The sequence below is a fragment of the Saimiri boliviensis genome, chromosome 1 (assembly GCF_048565385.1).
Source record: "Saimiri boliviensis isolate mSaiBol1 chromosome 1, mSaiBol1.pri, whole genome shotgun sequence".
In the NCBI taxonomy this organism is placed as follows: domain Eukaryota; kingdom Metazoa; phylum Chordata; class Mammalia; order Primates; family Cebidae; genus Saimiri; species Saimiri boliviensis.
In genome coordinates, this window is record NC_133449.1 from 90,398,917 (window position 1) to 90,420,578 (window position 21,662).

At 49.3% G+C, this 21,662-nt stretch overlaps 1 protein-coding gene across 1 annotated transcript in view; it reads left to right on the plus strand.

The window, feature by feature from the left end:
- Window positions 1-10,664, plus strand: part of KCNK12 (potassium two pore domain channel subfamily K member 12) — a 50,475-nt gene extending 39,811 nt beyond the window's left edge. The window contains exon 2 of the mRNA XM_039478501.2: window positions 9,628-10,664. Coding sequence (XP_039334435.1) covers window positions 9,628-10,529 — 902 coding nt within the window. The 3' untranslated portion in view covers window positions 10,530-10,664. The remainder of the gene's footprint in view (window positions 1-9,627) is intronic.
- The last annotated feature ends 10,998 nt before the right edge of the window (window positions 10,665-21,662 follow it).

A 21,662-nucleotide genomic window follows, 5' to 3' on the forward strand; every position in this document is an offset into this window, starting at 1 on the left:
CTTAGCCTTGTGTGAGCCTTGGGTTCCTTGCTAAAATGTGGCTTTTAATCCCAACACTGGCCAGTCAGGAAGGATCAAATGAGATGGGGATATTGGGGGAGGCTTCTCAGAGGAGTGTGCCAAACTGACAAATGGGGTCATGAGTAGGGTTGCCAGGTTTAGAAAATAAAAAGACAGCATGCTCAGTGAAATTTGAATTTTAGAGAATCAACTATATTTTAGTACAAGTATGTCCCATGCAATATTTGAGACGTACTTAAAAAACGGTTTCTTGTTTACTCAAAAGTCATATTTAACTGGTTGTCCTGTTACCTGGCAACCCTAATGAGCCATGGGCCATGCCCAGTATTTCTGAGTCTTTCCTCCATCCCTGCCCACTGAGTCCACGCTTCAGCCTTCCCATGGCTTCTCTGCAGCCATGAAACTGCTTTGCACTGATTGACTTAGGTCTACTTATCCTTGAGTCAATCATGGTAAGGAACCGGATGATCCTGGCTGGCCTAGACTAATAGAGCCCATTCCTGGGGCTGGGTCAGTTCAACAAGTAGCCTGGCTGCTGCTACTCAACATAGTACAGGTTGGGAGAATGATTGGTAAAGAGAAAGCTGCAATGCCCACCACAAAAACATTAGGTCAATGGAAATTTAAATCAAAATATTTGTAGTTGGACAGATTTCAACCAATAGGATCATCTGGAATACCTTATTAACATTGTTTCTTAAAGGAATGGCATTCTTTTTTTTTTTTTTTTTTTTTTTTGAGACGGAGTTTCGCTCTTGTTACCCAGGCTGGAGTGCAATGGCGCGATCTCGGCTCACCGCAACCTCCGCCTCCTGGGTTCAGGCAATTCTCCTGCCTCAGCCTCCTGAGTAGCTGGGATTACAGGCACGCGCCACCATGCCCAGCTAATTTTTTTGTATTTTTAGTAGAGACGGGGTTTCACCATGTTGACCAGGATGGTCTCGATCTCTTGACCTTGTGATCCACCCGCCTCGGCCTCCCAAAGTGCTGGGATTACAGGCTTGAGCCACCGCGCCCGGCCAGGAATGGCATTCTTAAAGGAATACTCCATTTACATCAGATGTATCTGGGGGCATTTGTTAAAATGCAGATTCCTGGGCCCCTTTTCTGACATACTAAATAAACCTCTGAGTGGGACCTGCCATGGAATCTGCATTTTAATCATGTGTCCCAGCTGCTTTGAACAGCCCCGGTTTATACATGGTGTCCTGGGGTAATTATTAGTAGAGCCACTTTCACTCTCAGAAGTATCCCAGATTGGAATATACAGTACATTCTATTTCCGTCTCTCTCAGTTGACAGTGCAGAGCCCAGCAGGAAAAGCTTCCAGTGGGTAATGAGTCAAGACTTCCCGTCTGTCCAGCACAGTGCAAAGGGCATGGGCTTCAGGGTCAGCTCAGCCACGTACAAACTAACTTCGATGAATGCTTCCCCTCCCTCGGCCCACTTCCTTGCCTGCATTGTTGGGGGTAATAGTGCCTCCCTCACAGAGTGGCTGGGGGGCCTGGCTGGGAGGAGTGTGTCAAGGGCCCAGCCGATGCCACCCAGGGCTGCATGATACAGATCAGTGCTGGCCTCTCCATCTCGCTTCCATGCTCTCTGAGCTGAACTCCGAAGGCCCTGTCACCAGGGCCCCATTTGCGAAGGCGGCACCAGACAGACTGTGGGAACGAGCTTCACAGCTTTTGTCAAAGTGGCATAATAAAGCCCCCAAGTGTCTGCTCTTTGCAAATTGGGATGGCAGATCAATTGTAGCATAAACAAAATAGGCTTGGTGCGAACCCAGGGACAGATTACGCCTCTGCACGGTGTGATTGAGGGGGAGGAGGAGATTCTCAGGGTGGCTGGGTTTGCCTTTTCTCTGGCTGAAGCTTTGAGGCCCCTCTCCAGAGAAGCTTGGCTCCCCACAAATTGCAAGAGCTTGGGAGACTGCTCCTCTACTCTGGGAGGCAACTGGCTAGGCAGTGGCATGTGCATAGGCCCCAGTGCCCTCAGCAAGAAGCCTGTCCCAGGATCTCAGCATCCCCCAGAGCTCTGAACCTACCGACCTTAATGCGGAAGGAGGGTGGACTGTTCGGCTCCTAGGCTGAGCTGATTGTGCTCTGCAGGAAAGTGAAGGGCAGTAAAGCCAGCACAGAGTGACCTCAGGAACAGGACAGTAAGAAGGACGTTTTCACTGGCTGCCCTCTGCATTGTCGGAGACCCCTCTGACTTGCCTGTCCCTTAATTCTGGGCAGATGGTATTACACAGCCAATATAGTATTTAGCATCATTTGGGGCCTGCAGCTCCCCCCCACCCCACCCCCAGCTAAGTTGTTATGCTGAATGCAAGCTGAGCCAGGGCCACAAGAAGATCCCAAGACAAGTTCTGGCCCAGACTCTATGTGACCTGTCCCAGTGGTGAGAGATTGCTGGCAGCAGAGGGGGCAGGATCTATACAAAACCACTAAGAACCCCGGTGAGGAGCCTCCAGGAAGGCAGTCCAAAGACTCTGCGAGGACAAGAACTGCATCTGTCTGGTTTTTCACCATATTCCTGAGCCTCGAATCATGCTGCCAGCGTGTCCTCAGTGAATGTTTGCTGAAGGAATGAACAGGTGGAGGTTGGTCTTACCAGTTTGATGTCTGGTGTTAGTTGCCTTGCTGAGCCCCTCGGATAAAGCCACATCCTGAGCATGAGGCTGGTCTCGTTGTAGGTTTGGTCATCCAGGAAAAAGGCAGATCCTCAACTGGAAACCCAAACTCCAATAGATGGCCTTGGGAAGGAGCCAGGAGTCCAAACATGGAAGAGTTTGGAGGAGTCGGAAGAAGCCCCCAGAGAGTGGAGGAGATGGCCTTGGTCTCTCAAAAGTAGATCAGGCAGGGCAGGCCTGCGGAGACTCCAAAGGCCAATGAGTACTCCGCCTGTGGTCAGCCAGGCAGGCTGTCACCCAGAAGCAGCAGTCCCCTCTGCACCTCATTCCTCATGCTGTCCCCAAGCTCTGGGTCGAGTGTTACATAAATACCCCAGCTTGTCCGAGGTTTGCCATGAGAAGGCAATGAGTCCACCCTGGTAGACTCTTTAGGGGACAGGCATAGCCCCTCTCCCCTGTTAAGAGGGCAGCAGTGATCAGTGGAAAGGGGCACACTTAAGGGTGAGAGTCACAACTCTCAGCAGCAGCCACTCTCCCATGAAGATGCTCCCCTGGCTGCAGCCCTGGAGGACTGCAATTTGGTTTCTTAAGAACAGTGGAGTTTCCTTGATGCCCTCAGAATACAGTCTGGTGTGGTGGGAAGAGCGTGAACTTTAGATGCTAGCACACCTGGGTTTCAGTCTTGGTTCCACCATTTCCAAACTGTGGGGCCTTTGCAACTGCTTCACCCTTTAGCCTGCAGTTTCCTTATCTGTTGAATGGAGCTGGCCTCTCCCTCAGGTTCTGAGGACTACCTGTGATAATGCAGGCAGGGCCGGCACTGTTAGGTGGCGGCTTTCACCACAGTGGAGGGAAAATCCAGGTGGAACCAATTTATTAAATGGGCCAACACTGGAAATGGCTTTGTCTCATTTATCATCTTTAAGAACTTTTTTTTTTTTTTTTTTTTTTTTTTTTTTTTTTGAGACGGAGTTTCGCTCGTTACCCAGGCTGGAGTGCAATGGCGCGATCTCGGCTCACCGCAACCTCCGCCTCCTGGGCTCAGGCAATTCTCCTGCCTCAGCCTCCTAAGTAGCTGGGATTACAGGCACGAGCCACCATGCCCAGCTAATTTTTTGTATTTTTAGTAGAGACGGGGTTTCACCATGTTGACCAGGATGGTCTCGATCTCTCGACCTCGTGATCCGCCCGCCTCGGCCTCCCAAAGTGCTGGGATTACAGGCTTGAGCCACCGCGCCCGGCAATCTTTAAGAACTTTTTAGGCCAGTCGCGGTGGCTCACGTCTGTAATCCCAGAACTTTGGGAGCCCGAGGCGGGCAGATCACCTGAGGTTGGGAGTTCGAGACCAGCCTGACCAACATGGAGAAACCCCATCTCTACGAAAAATACAAAATTAGCCAGGCATGGTGGCACATGCTGGTAATCCCAGCTACTCAGGAGGCTGAAGCAGGAGAATATCACTTGCAGGAGGCGGAGGTTGAGGTGAGCCGAGATCGCACCATTGCACTCCAGCCTGGGCAACAAGAATGAAACTCCATCTCAGAAAAAAAAAATAAACAACTCCCTTTTAGATTCCTCAACATCTTAGGTAGATGCTAGAGTTTTCCAAATAGTTTGGGTTTTTTGTGTTTTTGTTTTTTGGTTTTTGAGACAGAGTTTCACTCTGTGGTCCAGGCTGAATGCTAGGGACACGATCTCAGCTCATTGCAACCTCTGCCTCCCAGGTTCAAGCAATTCTTGTGCCTCAGCCTCCCAAGTAGGTGGGATTACAAGTGCACACACCACACCTGGCTAATTTTTGCATTTTTAGGAGAGATGGGGTTTCACCGTGTTGCCCAGGCTGGTCTCGAACTCCTGGCCTCAAGTCATTCACTCACCTTGGCCTCCCAAAGTGCTGGGATTACAGGCATGAGCCAGAGTGCTCAGCCAATTTCTTTCTTTTTTCTTCTTGAAACAAAGTTTCACTCTTGTTTCCCAGGCTGGAGTACAATGGTGCAATCTCAGCTCACTGCAACCTCTGCCTCCTGGGTTCAAGCGATTCTCCCGCCTCAGCCTCCTGAGTAGCTGGGACTACAGGCATGTGCCACCACACCCAATCTTTTGCATTTTTAGAAGAGACTGGGTTTTTCCATGTTGGTCAGGTTGGTCTCAAACTCCCCACTTAAGGTGATCTGCCTGCCTCGGCCTCCCAAAGCATTGGGATTAAAGGGATAAGCCACCGTGCCCGTTTTTTGGTTTTTTGGTTTTTTGTTTTTTTTGAAGTACCAGTTTTAAGATTGAGACTCATTCTCAGATGTTTAATCAGATCTTCAAATTCACTTCTAATCAGAGCTTAGCCTCCCCCTCCAGCTCTGGGCTGACACATGGCTCAGGTGACCCGCAGTGGATGGGGCATGGGGGTGATCTTACATCACTGGAGCCACTATCATTCCTTCTTAACTTTTGCTAGTAGGGCTGCAAGGCTCCCTGTTAGAACAGGCATATGTGCTTTCATGGCAACTATTTATGGGTCCTTAGGAGCCCTGTACAGGGACCACTCCCCGCCCCATTCTCTGAGTGGGCACTGCCCTCTCCATCCTTCCTCCTGTGACTCCCTCTCACGCTGTCCCCAGCCCCCTGACCCTCAGCCTCTTCTTGCTGGGGCCGCCTTGCATCAGCAGGCAGCCCTCTTGGGCAGTCTCTTCAGATCTCTTCCTTTCAATATCCACTTGTCACCCACTGGTGACCCATGTCACCCTCACGCATCCTGATGCAGCAAGCCCTCGAAGTGCAGATGGCTCCCGTGAGTGCCCTCTTCCTCACCTGCCTGTGGGGACTGCCCCAGTTGTTTCCCACCCAGAGAACGCTCCAGCACAGCTCTGGACTCCAGGGGAACTGTCAGGTTCTCCCAGAACTCTCACCATGCTCCACTCTGGGCAGGGCTGTGAGCGGCTGTGCCCAGCCAGCTGGGAAGTGAGCTGCTGGGCTCTCCTCTTGCTGCAGCCCCATAAGTCCTCTTGACATTCCCTGCTCCAACCATCCCCTGGCCTAGGCGGGGGGGGGGGGGGGGGGGAGGTGAAAGTGAAAGAAGCCACACCACTCCCCACCGCCACAACTCCCCAGAACAACTTCCCGACTGATGGAAGAGCCCATCAATCCCCAGCCTTTCCGTACAGCCTGGAGGTGGGGGTGTGGGTTGTTGCTAGCCCCAGACCTGTTTTGCTGTTTTAGTAAGTCCAGCATGGATATGTCTGGAACTTCTGTTAGAATGGGGAGAACTGTACACATACTGTTCTCAGCTTTGAGACTGTAGCTGACAAATCCAATTCAACATTTTCTTAGACAAAGTATTGTTTCTTCAGGCCCAGGATTTTCAATTTTCAGTTACCTTAGGAATTTACCAGAGTTATCCCTCTATAGGACATTTTGTTTTCCCTCAGTGAGTAGACACAGTATTGTGTATACTGGTCTATGCACCTGGTTTGAACCCAGGACAAAAGGTGGCAGTCTGTCCCCAATAAGATGCAGGTGACAGCCCCTAAGCCCCTACTCCCTCACCTGTACAGTGAGGGGCACATCAGAACTAGGGTATCTGAGAGTTCTAACAGTCTAGGAATTAACATTTTTTTTCTGATTATGAGTACAAAAACCTCATAAAACATACAATTTAACAAATTATTATACAGCTAACACACATGTAACTAACAGCCAGGTCACATAAACATTTCTAGTACCCCAGTGTTCCCCTATGTCCCCTCTCAGCTACTGCCCCCTGCCATCTTCCAGAGGAAATCCCAGGTCTGACTTACCGAAATTACTTCCTTGCTTTCCCTTATAATTTTACCAACCATGCAGGCATCCCTAAAAAATACTGTAGTTTGGTCTGATTTCCAGTTTTATACTAATGGAATAATGCAGAATGTATTCTTTTGTGTCCAGTTTATTTTGCTCAACATTCTTTTTGTGAGATTTATCTGTGTTGTTGCAAGTAGCGATGGTTCATGCTTTTTCATTGCTGTATAGTATTCTTTTTATGAATAGGCAATCATATAGTTGTGTTGTTAGACATTTAGGTTATTGATCTAAAATGTTTTATAAACACACACACATACTCCTACTTCACCTATAGCCATGTAACTTCAGAACTGATTTCTTTATAAACTTAAGAACTTGAGTGTGGCTTTACAATGTAGCACAATCCCTCCATTGAGTTCTTGGTTACACAACTACTTTGGTTTTTTTCACTTTCTGTGAATCTAGGGACATAATCCATCTTCTTCCTCAACATGGGTAACATCATAAGATTTTCCCCTAACCCGAGTCATTAAGCATAAGATGAACACCATGCTCAGGCAATTGGGCATTTCCTTCAGACAGTCTAGAAAATGATTGTTAGCACATAGGCTTAAGGAATGTACTCTGAAAGTATTACAAGAAATATTTTCTATAGTCTGTTTAGGGAAATCATAAGCCACATGAGACAACTCTTCTCCACTTTCCTAAGGCTAGTCCCACCCCACTTGCAGGGCACAGGTAGCCCTTCTGCCATAGGGCACAAATTAAACAGGAATGCCCCTAACCACTGCCAGAGGTGTTGAATGGTACCATGGTGCTGCTCAGAAAAATGATCCATTTTTTTCAGCTCAGACTCCAAGCAGTAAGTGAATCTTCCCACCAAGAGATGAAACCCCCTCCCATAATCAGTCAGGCAACCACGAGCCCCACAGAGAGACCACAGCTAGCAGTCGGCAGACAGCCCAGGCTGGAGAGGCAGAGCTGCCACTCTGCACTGCCCTGGATGGCATGGGCAAGCATGCTGGCAGGCAGCCATACCTGCAGCAATCAATTGATAAAGACCCCCTTAAAGCCTGTGTGTTGAACATACGGTGAGTTAAGAATGATAAGAGCCTGAAACAATATGCAGTTGTATAGACCTCCCAGAACAAAGAAATTTGAGACGTACCACCAGCACGGGACCCAGCTGGGCCAGAGCCTTTCCTTGGTCATAAGTGTGAGCAAGGATGATTGATGGTGATCCTTGGTTGAGAAGGAGCTGGCACCCAGTGGCAGAGCCATGCTCACTCTCCGAAGGGTGTGAGTGAACTACTCTCCAGCAATCCTTTTGTCAGCTTCACAAAGCTCTTTTCAGAGACCATTAACTCTAGCCACCTGATTACACTCTACCTGGTCCCAGAGTGAGAAATCCCAATTTAGGCAAAGCCCTACGGAATTCTTCCCTAACAAGGCTGTCTGCCCAGCTGTGCTACAGGTTACATTAAAAAAAAAAAAAAAACAAGCATTTGGAGAAAGACTTATAGTCGACAGTTGTTCAGTTTGGATTCATTCACAATTCCAAATAACTTATTTGAGGAAAGAAGAGGAGCTACAGTTGACTTTTGAGCATTGACACTTAATTTTGGGGTCTATTAGTAGACAGAGTTGGTAAACTGATTTTTTTTTTATAACAGGGAGGGGTTGAAAATCTTTGACATACTTGGAAAAAAATGGGCACATATGACAACTCTTTAACAACTGCCCTTTAAACAGAAAAGCCTGCTATTCTAGTATGAAAGACTTTAGAATCATCTGGGAATTGGTTTGAAATGCACATTCTCGCATCACCCCATATTCACATTGTAAGAACTAGGAAGTGACGGACTACCCACTTGGCCTCATGTCCAATTCCAGAAGGCATGAAATGTTGGTAGACTAAGAAAATATGGTCCTGGGCTGGGCGCGGTGGCTCACGCCTGTAATCCCAGCACTTTTGAAGGCCGAGGCAGGTGGATCTCGAGGTCAAGAGATCGAGACCATACTGGTCAACATGGTGAAACCCCGTCTCCACTAAAAATACAAAAAATTCTTAATTTTCCAAGGAGTAAATGATTTTTAGAATTATTTATATTCAGTAATGGTGAGTGTGTAAAATGTGGGAGATGGGCAATGGTGGGCTAATAAATTTTAACAACCAGAAAAAAAAAAAATACAAAAAATTACCTGGGCATGGTGGCACGTGCCTGTAATCCCAGCTACTCAGGAGGCTGAGGCACGAGAATTGCCTGAACCCAGGAAGCGGAGGTTGCGGTGAGCCGAGATCGCGCCATTGCACTCCAGCCTGGGTAACAAGAGCGAAACTCTGTCTCAAAAAAAAAGAAAGAAAATATGGTCCTTTTTGCGCGTGCCTGCAATCCCAGCTACTCAGGAGGCTGAGGCAGGAGAATCACTTGAGCCCAGGAGTTCAAGGCTGCAGTGAGCTATGATTGTACCACAGCACTCCAGCCTGGGTGACAAAGAACCTGCCCCCCCACACACACACACAAAAGAAAATATGATCCTTTGACCAAAGACCTTTCCAAAGTGCCTGCGCAGTGAAAATTAGTCACAGCACTAAGATTACTTGGCTTTTTTCCCCAGTCTCAAGTAGGCAGTGGAGTTTCCAAGTAACAAGACTGGTATAAAAAATGTACAAGCACATGAGAAGCTAGATGTCTTTGAAGAGATCTATGTTGGTTTTTTTGCTAATGTAAATATTTGTAATTCACCCAGCAAAATTCACCTAAACTAGCATATTAATGTATTTATGAACTAAAATAAAGATGACAGTTTTCAAAAAACAATTTGGGGGAGTGGGAGAGCAGGTGTCACTTGTTTGCTTTGTGGGTATCTCAGTGGTTTGCACCTGTGCAGCAGTGGTTTCTATTTTGTATGTCATGATGGGTCCTTCCTAGTGACTACCTGCCCCACTCACTTGGATTTATAGGTCCCCAAGATGAAGGGCCCTGTCTCCCCCATCAGTATAGGGGCTGTCAAGATCATGAACCCTATCAGGTGCCACCAAGGGAGAGAAATGACTAAGTGCTGTTTTCCCTCCGCCTGAGTGGTGCCACTCAAAATAGGAGCCACGCGAGCACCTGCATGCTCCGCCCCGCCCCCCAACGCCCCATGAGGACCACCTGCGCGGCCAGGCCCACGTTGACCCTGCCCTGTCTCCACAGGTTTCGGCATGACCACCCCTGCGACGGTGGGCGGGAAGGCCTTCCTCATTGCCTACGGACTGTTCGGCTGCGCCGGGACCATCCTGTTCTTCAACCTCTTCCTGGAGCGCATCATCTCGCTGCTGGCCTTCATCATGCGCGCCTGCCGGGAGCGCCAGCTGCGCCGCAGCGGCCTACTGCCCGCCACCTTCCGCCGCGGGTCCGCGCTCTCGGAGGCCGACAGCCTGGCGGGCTGGAAGCCCTCGGTGTACCACGTGCTGCTCATCCTGGGCCTGTTCGCCGTGCTGCTGTCGTGCTGCGCCTCGGCCATGTACACCAGCGTGGAAGGCTGGGACTACGTGGACTCGCTCTACTTCTGCTTCGTCACCTTCAGCACCATCGGCTTCGGGGACCTGGTGAGCAGCCAGCACGCCGCCTACCGGAACCAGGGGCTCTACCGCCTGGGCAACTTCCTCTTCATCCTGCTCGGCGTGTGCTGCATCTACTCGCTCTTCAATGTCATCTCCATCCTCATCAAGCAGGTGCTCAACTGGATGCTGCGCAAGCTGAGCTGCCGCTGCTGCGCGCGCTGCTGCCCGGCGCCCGGCGCGCCCCTGTCCCGGCGCAACGCCATCACCCCGGGCTCCCGGCTGCGCCGCCGCCTGGCCGCGCTCGGCGCCGACCCCGCGGCCCGCGACAGCGACGCCGAAGGCCGCCGCCTCTCGGGCGAGCTCATCTCCATGCGCGACCTCACGGCCTCCAACAAGGTGTCGCTGGCGCTGCTGCAGAAGCAGCTGTCGGAGACTGCCAACGGCTACCCGCGCAGCGTGTGCGTCAACACGCGCCAGAACGGCTTCTCGGGCGGCGTGGGCGCGCTGGGCATCATGAACAACCGGCTGGCCGAGACCAGCGCCTCCAGGTAGACCGCCCGTCCGCCCGCGCTGGGACCCTCTCCAGGCCGCGGGGCCGCCGGGCATGGTTTGCTTCCCTTCTCTCAGTCACTGCTGGCGCTTTCTTAATCTTTATCCAATAAAATGAAACAAAAAAATTTTTTTAAAGAAATACTATTTGGCCAGGCCTGATGTTATCAAGGGCAGGTTTTGGGGACGCCTGTGTTCCTTATGAGTCCCCTCTTGGAGAACCGTGGCCCCCGGCATATTCTCCTTCAGGGAGAGAAAAGGTGGCTCCCCAGACCCCCACCCAGGGCATACCGCAGCGAGGAGAGTTTTGCAGACTGGCACTAAAACCTATCCCCATGCACAGAAGCAGCCGGCAACCCCAAAGCATATGGTGCAACTTTTCGTGGCTCTGAATTACCTCCTCAGCATTTAGAATCCTGGCCCAGCCTAGCAGCTTCCTTCTGGTCGTCAGAAGTGATATAGTCACAGTTTTGACAGGTGGGGGTAGGGAAAGCCATATGTTGCCTCCCGATGTATATATATAGAACAGCCACTACACACAGAGAATGGTGTAGTATTATGCAATGAGATGAAACATAGCACCAACTTGCGGACTGTGGCATTTCCCCCAGATTTGGAAATTGCAGTGGTGGGGGGCTTAGCTGGCCTTTCTCAGCCCAGAGTTAGTCCATTGAGGACAGAACACAGGGCAGCTACTTCTAATGGCCGGCAGTCCAGGGCATCTGTGGGGAGGGGAGCGCTGAGGCTGCAGGAGCCCTGCTGGGCTTTAGCTGGCTGATCTCCAGTCTCGAATCAGCACATCTTGAATCCCCCAACCGTCCTTTCTGTCACAAGCTCATCCACAGCAGTGCTTTTCATTATTAACCAGGAATATCTGAGTCTTCTCAGACACAATTTTTTCTTTTTTGGTGTGGATTGTTTTTTCTTAACTACTGTGGATCAGTTCAACTTTTCCTCCTTTAAGAGATTATGGTTGCAGGGCACAGCCCTCCAGCATCTCCTCCTCCTCTGAAGGAGGCAGCTCTGCCAGCCGCGTCCTTGGGAACCAGGGCCTGCAGCACCAGGAACCCAAAAGAAGCCATCTTGTAAATGTCAGGGTATTTGGCTCCAGAGGCCATAATGTGTTTGGGGTCAGGAAGGACAGAATCCCGTTCTAAATATTGTTCGTCAAATGGATTTGTCTTCTCCATGCACAGCCTATTGGAGGTAGAGGAAGGCAGGAGGGAGGGAGCTGGTGAAACTGGTGGATGAAAGCAATGTTAGGATGAAAGTTTTGCTCTGAGGCTGAGGGACAGATTCTCCCAGACTTGCCTTCCGCAGCACAGGGGTCCCTGACATGGAAGAAGGCCAGATACTCAGGATTCATTGAAAGGATGAGGGTCTGGAGCTGTAAACAAACATTCTCCCTGCCCATTTTTCTCATCTATGATGAGGCCAAGGACAGGTTCCAGAGTTTATACAGGCATGGCGTGACCCACCAGTATGCACAGCTTCTGATAGGAAGTCTTAGAAAAGCACCGCCTCACCACCTCCAGCCCGAGCCATGCTGTGAAATCTCTCTCCCAGGCAACTGTGCCTGGAAAACACACACAAAACCATGCATGCACGCACTCATGCACACAGCATTAAAGTCAAACTTGAATGTCAGACTCTTCTTTCCCCTTTCTGAGGGAAAGCTTACCTCGCATCTCAGTGACTCTCCAGCTACTCAGTGACTCTCCAGCTAATTTCTGATTTGAGTTAGGATTGGTTTTTCAACACAGGCCCTAATCTGGGGTGAAGCCAGTGAAGCAACGCTGGCGAGGAGAGAGGTCAGTCTTACTAAATCCTGAAGGGTGGGCTCCTATGAAAGCCATGCTTTCAGGATTCACTGTGACTGTCAGGCCATCCCAGTGAGCGTCCCCCCATCCAAGCCATGGTTTCAGTCACAATGACGGGACTGTACACTCACAGGGGCATGTGTTCTCTAGGGCAGGGCCCTCTGACAAGACCTGGAAATAAAATCCACATTTATCCTTTAAAAAAGGGAACGATTAAAAGGCATCCAATTAGAGGTGTTACCTAGGCAACAGGAAATAAATAACTTGGGGATCAGAGCTATCCAGAGAGGAAAACAGAGATCCCCATGATCAAGGCATCTAGATAGTGAGGACTTGATCTGCGGGCAAAATAACAACCTACCCACAGGAAGTGAGCCCCAGCAACAGTACGGCAGCCTAAAACCCAGCCAGCAAGACTTTGTGAGCCAGACAGGCCTAAAGAGACGTCCAGGCAATCCGCCAACCAGCGTACAGGACTATACAGAATCCTGGTCTCCAGGGGAGGAACCAGGACCCACCTCTAGAGAAGAAAAACTCAAAAAACGTTTCTTGGCAGTCTTTGTTGGCAGTGCTTCCTAGAGTCTATCCTAAGTTGCTTATGCTGCAGCCTCAGCTGTTTTTACTTCTTTTCCTATGCTTTGGTTTTGGAAAGAGGCAATTGGAGGCAGCTTGAGCAATCTTCTAAAAGAATCATGAGCATGATTTCAAGGGACAGGAAAATGAGACCCTTTCCCTTCCCACCTCCCAACTTCCCAGAGAAACACCAGTCCTCCAAGGTACAATGGCAGCTCAGGATCCATGTGACACATGTGTATTTTTGCCTGTTCCCCGGTCCCCACCCCCCAACTCAGTCTCAGTCACACCGCCATGATACATCACACCATCATCCTTCACCTCAGGCCACAGAGCTCAGTGCCCCCGATGCCAGGAGCTGCTTCCCTGGAAAGCTGGGGCTCCCTAGATCAGGGGACTTGATGGAGGATGAGACCCATGCCTAAAGGGGTCCTGCTGGTGGGAGAGCAGTGAGAAGCAGGGTTGGGGTTCTCCTATCATTTCAGGAACAGTGACATTGATAGGGATGCCTTTCCTCGTTGCAGTTTCTTCTGAACCTCAGGCCACGAAAGAGCTCCATTCCCTCAGATGCTGTGGCCTCTCTCACTGTCTTGGGGGTCTCCAGTTTGCCCCACCACTGGTAGCTCACTGTAGCCTACAACTTCCTCAGGCTCCAGGAATTGCTCCTGACCTTAGGCCTGGACTTACCCATATAATGCTGGCGCTGTGGGGCCCCCTTAAAGGTGGAATGAGTTCTAAGAAGCCCTCACCATCTAGCTATGGCCAGTAGAAGTCAGAGTCTTGGCAAGCAGCCTCCTCAGAGATGACTAGAAAGGTAAAGATGCCACCCTGGGTGTCCTAGCTTGCTAAAGCCAGGTAGTCAGGCCTTTGTGCTCTGAACGAAGCAGCGCCTCCAGGCCTGGAGAAGGCATCAGAAATCAGAAGGCTTAGGCAATCTCAGGCTCTCATTTTATGGAAAATGCCAGACAGCCCTGGGCATTTGCACAGCATCATGCATATGTATATATATACACACACATACATACACACACACCAGCCTTACAAAGAGCTACTAGCCCTTTTCCCAAAGGAAAAGTCTCAGTCTGGGCCACTTTAAGAAGAAACATCTTCCATTTTTAACTCCCTAGAGATGTACCAGGGCCTGGAAAATCCCTCTCCGCTCTGGTGGAGTTTTATGTACAATTTGCATGTATTCGTGTTTCACACAGAAGCCAGCATCCAAACCCAAGCCAAACCCTGGAAATAGCTGCTAAATGACCCAGGATCCTCCATCCTTCAGACAGGCCTCCCAGCAGACCCCCTCTTCCTGTGGGCTCTGGGGTGAACCAAAGGAGAAGCTTCCGGGGAACTGAGGCAGTGGCAACCCAGCCAGGCAGAGATCATAGGAGTGACGGGCCCCATGGTTCGATCTTACTGTAACTTTTTACATTCTTAAAAAACAAAAAGCACAATTCCACATGCACACTGTCTGGAAAGCACAGCCAGACAGCCAGCCTAGGGCACTTCTGAGTCCAGAAGAGGCGCTGGGGCTTTGTTTATCTGTTGCAGGGTTGTTGTATTGTTGTATAATGTGCTGGTGGTGACTCTGAAGGCTCCTCACTTTGTAGGGTGGAGAGGGAGGGAGGGAGGGCCTGCTGAGGCCGTTCCTGACCCCCAGGGTGGGCTCATCAGCATGGACTTGGGGCCTGGACTCTTGCCCCTGGAGCAACTCTGGCACCTTCAGGCACCCCAGAGCGCAATTGCTATACCCTCCACGCTAGTCTCATGCATTGAGGATTTCTGCATTTGGACCTGGCCCGAGACCCTCTTCCCCTTCCTCTTATTCCCTAAGGAAGCTCCCCCTTGCTTTACAAATCATTTTCTATGCTACCTGTTCTCTCAGGAGGGGGTTAGAGCATGCGGGACAAGCTGCAGGTTTCTCAAACAATACATCTATTTTTCTGAGCAGCGCTCCAAGAGAGGACTTGAAGGGTGTTTAAATTAACGATGAATAAAATGCAGCCTGCCACCCCTCTGAGCTGTTTGCTTTCTGTCTGTCAGAGCCGCCTGCCTCCCCATCTTTCAGTTCACACTTCCTCTCAGGAGGGCCCTGGGGACTTCAGCTTCCAGGATGGGTCCCAGTGGCAGCTCCGCTGGGAAGTTACTCTACAAAACAATGACACTTATCAGAGCCCAGGGTACTAAGGGATCTCCTGGGCAGCTTGGCCGGGAGACTGGGAGATGAACCCAACCTGGCTGTGCACAAGGCTCTCCAAATGGAGCTTTAAAGGATCCCAAGGCCCGGGCCCCACTCCCAGGACTCTGATTTCATTGGTCTAAGGAGCAACTCAGGCCACCCTGGAATTTTTTTGAGGGGATCTTAATGGATAGTAATGGATTTGAATGCGCCCTATAAACACAGTGCACTCACACTATTGTGGTGTAGAAAGAGTGTCCACTTAGAAACGAGGAGGTCTGAATTCTACTTTGGGATCTGGCAGTCATTTAGCTCACGCGGATCCTATTTCCCCATGTCTAAAGGGGAATAATGACCCCATCCCCCCACCTCCCAGAGGTCTTTTGAGAAATAAGTGAGTGTCTGGGAACTCTGAGAAGTATAAAGTGCTCCACAGTTGCAAGATGTCACAATTATAAGAGGCATTTCATGAGGGTATGGGACCAGGTTGCCCTATTGCTTCTGCAGGGGGTCCTTCCTGCAGTGTCAGCTGGGGAGGAAGGTCTCCCAGCAGACTGCTTTTGCAGGTTGCCTTTGCAAACCCCTTCTTTTCAGAAACAGCTTACTTGCCCTAATAACAGTACAAACTCCATGGAGGCCTTCTCTCCCCTCTATATCCCCCTCCTTCTTTTCCTTTAATTTTCCTTAGATTTGGGAAGTAATTGACTGTCAGGCTCACACTGGCCCCACCTACCTCAATCTACAAGATCACTCCCCACTCCCCTGGGCTCCCCACCCTGTCAAGCATGACCACTCAGAAGCAGAAGCTCCCCCCGTCTTCTATCTACAGCAGGGCTTTCATGACATCAAATAATAAAACAAGAAGTTTTGTACAGCTATGCTATACAGATCATGCACTGTTTTCCATTCTGGTATTGTTTTGTTTTGTCTTGTTTTAACCCATTTATGCCAGAGGTTGCAATTTTTTTTTTCAAGGTTTGATAGAAAAATCAGACCTTGGCATTGAGCTTAGCAGTAGGATGTAAATAACTCCCACAAGCTTAGTTTTCCAATAATGAAATGCTAGGCATCAATGGGTTAATGCTGGTCAAAGCTATTAAACTGATTTCATGATCTGCCTATGAATCAATCTGAGGAACACTTGCTTTCAGTGTTTCTGGAAAGAGGCCCTCCTGTTACCTTCCAGCCAAGACCCATTATCTAGGCTGCCATGATGGAGAGGCCTGGGTCCTGGTCACCCATCAGCTCTCCTCTCTGTTGGGGTCTTCAGCTGTGTCCCAGCTCTGTGATGGGCACAGGTGGCTGTTTTACCTGCATGAAGTAGTCTAGATGATCCTTGAGTTCCTTTCAAGTTCTAAGGCTAGTGATTCCTGTAGCATTTTTACGACACTCCAGTGATCCCTGGATGGACTGTCATTCATCTCCCTTCTGTGCCAAGTTACCTTTCTATGAGTATATCTAACAACAAGATTTTTAAAAAGAAATTTTAGCTGGGCATGGTGGCTCATGCCTATCATCCCAGCACTTTGGGAGGCTGAGACAAGTAGATCACTTGAGCCTAGGAGTTCGAGACCAGCATAGGCAACATGTTGAAACCCTGTCTTTACTAAAAATACAAAAAATTAGCCAGTCATAGTTGTGCACGCCTGTAGTCCTAGAGAGTCAGGAGGCTGAGGTGGGAGGATCGCCTGAGCCTAGGAAGTTTATGCTTCAGTGAGCCATGATTATGTCACTGCACTCCAGCCTTGGTAACAGAGTAAAACCCTGTCTCAAAAAGAAAAAGAAAAAAGAACTTTAGATTTACCAAGCCAGGCCCCTGAACAAGAGACTTGCATATTTATCTTATTTAATTCCCTGGCCAATTGTGGAAATTTAGCACTTTCTTCCCATTTTGTCCTGGGTCTGAGAGGTCAAGTAACTTGTCTAGTTTGGGGTCAGGCATCCCCTGTGTTAGGGACTGGAGAGACAGGGTGAGAAAGACAGGACGGCCCTTGCTGGCCCTGGACTCCGGGCTCCTGGAGGCCAACAGGGGCAGGGCACTGCAGTACAGCCTGCTGAGGGCTCCCTGTCCACTAGGCATTCTGGGCTGCCATGGGCACACCAGAGAGAGGCACCCACCCAGCCTTGGTAGGCAGAGAAGGCTCTCAGAAGCAGCTGTCCATGCTGAGCCTGAGAGTCATGAGCCTGCTGATGAGGAGCAGGAAGAATGGCCCAGGCAGAGGAGCAGTTTGTGGGGCGAGCAGAGCAGGAGCTTGCTGGGCGAACCGGGTGTAGTTCTGCAGGACTGGAGCATGCAGACAGAGCAGGAGAGGTAATGGGGGGCCAGACAGTGAAAGGCCTTGTAAACCAAAGCAAAGACTTTTCGCCTAATCCTGAGGACATTGGCAAGCCAGTGGAGGGGTTTTAAGGATGCGTGTGCTGCTGAAAATGACTCAGAATGCAGGAGTGGAGGAGGAAAGCAGATGGCAGGGTGGACCGAGGTAGTGCTAGTGAGAACAGAGAGACGTGGAGAGATTTGAGGGACACCCAAAAGAGTCGGTCCACAGACTCAATGATTTGCCTGGATGGGGATGGTAAGACTGAGAGAGAGGAATTGGGATGGAGTCAGGTCTCACGCTAAGCAGCCAGGTAGACAGTGGTGCCACCACTGAGCCTGGGAACCCAGGAGGAGGAACAGAAGAGATGATGAGGTCAGTGAAGGAGAAGTTGGACTTGAGAGGCTCATGAGATAACCACGGGTGAGGGGTTTCCACCGAGCAATTGGCCATGTGAGTCTAGAGCTTGTAACAATGATCCAGGCTAGACCAACGTTTTGGAAGTTCTCAGCATCAAGATGGTGTGACTCACTCAGGCTGAGAGTGCAGAATGAGATAAAAAGGATCACAACCAGTATTTAAGGGACTGGAGGAAGAAGAAAAAAGACTAAGGAAAGAGGGTCAGAGATGCAGGAGAAAACCAAGAGCATAGGATGCCACAGAGCCAAGGGAAACACGGGTTTCAAGAAGGAATGAGTGCTAAGTGCCACTGAGTGATTAAGTAAAACAAGGACTGAAGAAAATACCCACAAGATGTAGTGAAGGGAGAGATCAGTGACCTTGGCAGAAGCAGCTTTAGAGGAGTGTGAGATTCTTTGGAACTGGGACTGCCATGCCTAATTTTCACAGGTCACACATTAGGGATACTAGTTAGGATGCAGATTCAAGCTGCTCTAACAAGTTCACAATAATATTGGCTTCCATGGGTAAAAGTTCATGTCTCTCTCTTAAGAGTGAGTGCAAGCATAATCTATGTAGTATCAGGTACCCAGCTACTTCTGTTTGTACACATCACTTGAGTTCCCCTGCCATTGACCAGAACTTTATCACATGACCTAACAGAGCTGCAAGAGAATCCAGAAAAGGTAGCTTTCATTCAAAGTGGCCATGTACCAAGTGGGTCTGGCACTCCCAAGAAGAGTGTTGTTCATCTCATGTTGCCACTGAGGGGACATTATGCAGCTGCAGTGGGACCTCTGAGGGGTGACAATGAGGGTAGTACCATAACTGCCTGCTGTTACTGTATTGATTTAGACTTCAGCTGGAAACAGGAAGTGAGTCCCCCCTCCCCCACAACCAACAAGCTCCCCCAGTGGCAAACCTGTTTGGAAGGAATCGAAGAAGGAATTCTGGGAAATGTAGGTTGCAGACTTCTAGACTCAGCAATGCAGAGCAGAGTTCAAAAGCAGTGGGTGTACAAGGGTAGGGTACATCATTCCATTAGCACACTTTAGCCATTGTGAGGTTCCCAGAAGGCGCCTTCTCACTGTAAGTCCTGGAATCTGGGCAGAAAAAGTTATATTTCTGACCCTTTTCTGGTCCATTTTTGAGAACTTCCTACTCCATTTTGAGGGAGATGGTCACAGAAGGGGATATTTGTAAAATTATGAATGAAAAACTTAACCAAAAGGCAGCAGGTACCAGGTCATGAGAGCTCACTGCTGCCTGGGCTCTGTCTCTCTGGCTGACTGCAAGCAGATCTCTTGCCCCCACGAAGTTTCCTTTTCCATGTCACCAAAAGGAGGCACTGATCTTTTGGCTCTGTCACTCTGAGGTTCTGAAAGGAAGGAGAGGAGAAGAGAAAATGTAAGAGTTCCACGGGGATATCTATCAAGAACGATAGCAAACATCTGCTGAGTACCTGACCCAGCTTAGATGGTTTGTTTCAATTCTTTTTTCTCCATGAACTGGGAGGAGCAGGACCAGCCATCTGGACACAGGATGGAAGGAACTGTCCTCTGCTAAGGACTGGCCAGCTTCCTGCTGAAGGTGCAGCTTCAACACACATACCTCACCCCGTGAGAACCTTCATGAGCTCTAGATCCTTGTTTTCGTTTGTTTCTGCTTCCCCAAGGACAAGGAAAGTACCATTCTCTAGAACTGCACAATCCAATAGGCAGCCACTAGCCACACACAGCTGTTTAAATGTAAGTGAATTTAAGTTACATTAAATTTTCAGCTCATCAATTGCACTAACCCCATTTCAAGTGTTCAATAGCCACATGTAACTTGTGGCTACTATATTGGATAGCATAGATGTAGAACATTCTGTCATTGCAGAAAAGGCTACAACATAGGGCTGCTCTAATGAGAGCTCTGGGATCAGAAAGCCTGAACTCCAGGGCATCCTTAAGGGGCAGAAGTAAAAGGCCTTCCTCAACCATCATGCCCCACTGTGGTCTCCTCTGCCTCCAAGTGGCCTCTTCTTCCTCATCCCCAATGGAAAGACACCCCACCTGCTGTTCACCATGCACCCATTCCTCTCCCATACCCAGAGCAAAAGCATTTGGTTACCCTGTGACATTACATGCACTTTGGGCATTTCTCTGTAAAATGGAAGCCCCTCCCGCAACAGACACCACAAATCCTGGGGTTCTGAACAGACTTCTTTGGGATACATGTATTTGCACACATGAGAGCATTGGTCCAAATACATATGTGCAGGCACAGGCACACAAATAATGAATATATTAAATAAAAATATATGAATATATTAAAAGCCTGATTCCACAAATGTCTGTAATTAAGCCACAAAGCAAAACCTGATGAAGTTGCTCCCTTCAACATGGACATTCATTCTGCCATGCTCTGGCAGCAGGGCAACAAAAAATGAAAGATTTGCTTGACTCTGCAGACAGAGGTAAATGAAGAGGCCACACAGCAATTCACTAACCAACTCAAGCAGAAGCCAGATGTCCTTCCTGCCAGCCCACAGCTCTGTTCTGTCCATTCATTTGGTATTGTGTTTATTCATTCATTCAACAAACGTATGTGAGAACCTACTGTGTGTATGCTCTGTGCTGGGCCACATGGAGATTACACAGTCAATGTGACATGAATCCAGCCTCCTATGGTCTAGGAGGTAGGACATGTCAGTTGGCAACTATAGACACAGGGAGATCATAGTCATACAGCCGGGGCAGGCTCAGAGAAAACCTGGAGAGGTTGCTTCAGGTCTGAGTCCCATGCCAAGCACTGGGTTGCTCTGCACTTCACCCAGCTCTACTTTTCCGACCCTTCATTCCTTTTCTATCTTCAAGCTGGCAAAGAATAAGCTATTCTTTGTTTATTCTGGGCAGCCAATTAATATTAATACCAGAGTTAACAGATCTATTTCTCCCATACACCATCCTGTCTGCTGTCTGCTTCTCCACCTAAAATTGCTCTAAGTCCTTAAAAATCCTTCTTCTCATGGGCAGGTCACAGTGCTACTGTATCCCACTGAAGAGAGACAAACCACCAGAGTTGGTCATATTCATAGCTGAATCGTAACTCCCTGCAGTGAGACTGTAGGGGTGTTGAGAAGGCCCCCAGGGAAGATTCTGGAGCCTTGACTTTTGTGCACCCAGAATGCTTTCCTGTCCCCTTCGTCTAGGAATACTATCTCTGTTCTTTTAGATAACTTCATCCATCTCCGTGTGGTCTAGTGGACCTGCCAATCACAGGGTCCCTCCTGTCTCAATTATGAAAACATTCAATTGTAATGAACAGAAAACCCATTGAAGGGTAGCTTTAAGGAATAGAAATCAAGGTTTATTTCATTACCATAACCAGCACTCTGGAGCAGGTGGTCCAGGGCTAGCCTAGTCAGTGATGCCATCAGTAAAGCTGGCTCCTCCTTCCCGCTCTTCCATCTTTTCCATGTTGGCTTGCCACCCCAGGTGCCAGATGGTAACTACCCCTCCAAGGCTCACTTCCATGTTACTAGTAGCAAGAAGCAGCAGGGAGAAGGTCAAAAATGTTCTCTCCCAACAGGACTTTTCCTAGGCCTCCCTAGGACTTTCTGCTGCAACTCATTGACCAGAAGAGAGTCACATGATTGTCACCACCTATAAGGCAGATAGAGAGACAGTGTTGTGCTTTCAGTCCTCTGTATAAGAGGACAGCAAGGGTGAGAGGACTGGGATGGGCGTGAAGTGAGAATGCCTACAGTTCCTGCTGCCTCCTCGCCAAGGCTGGATTAATCACGGTTCCACATTCTCAGCGATACAGCCATTGACCTAAAGGAGGGTGCATGCCTCAGGTCGGGGGT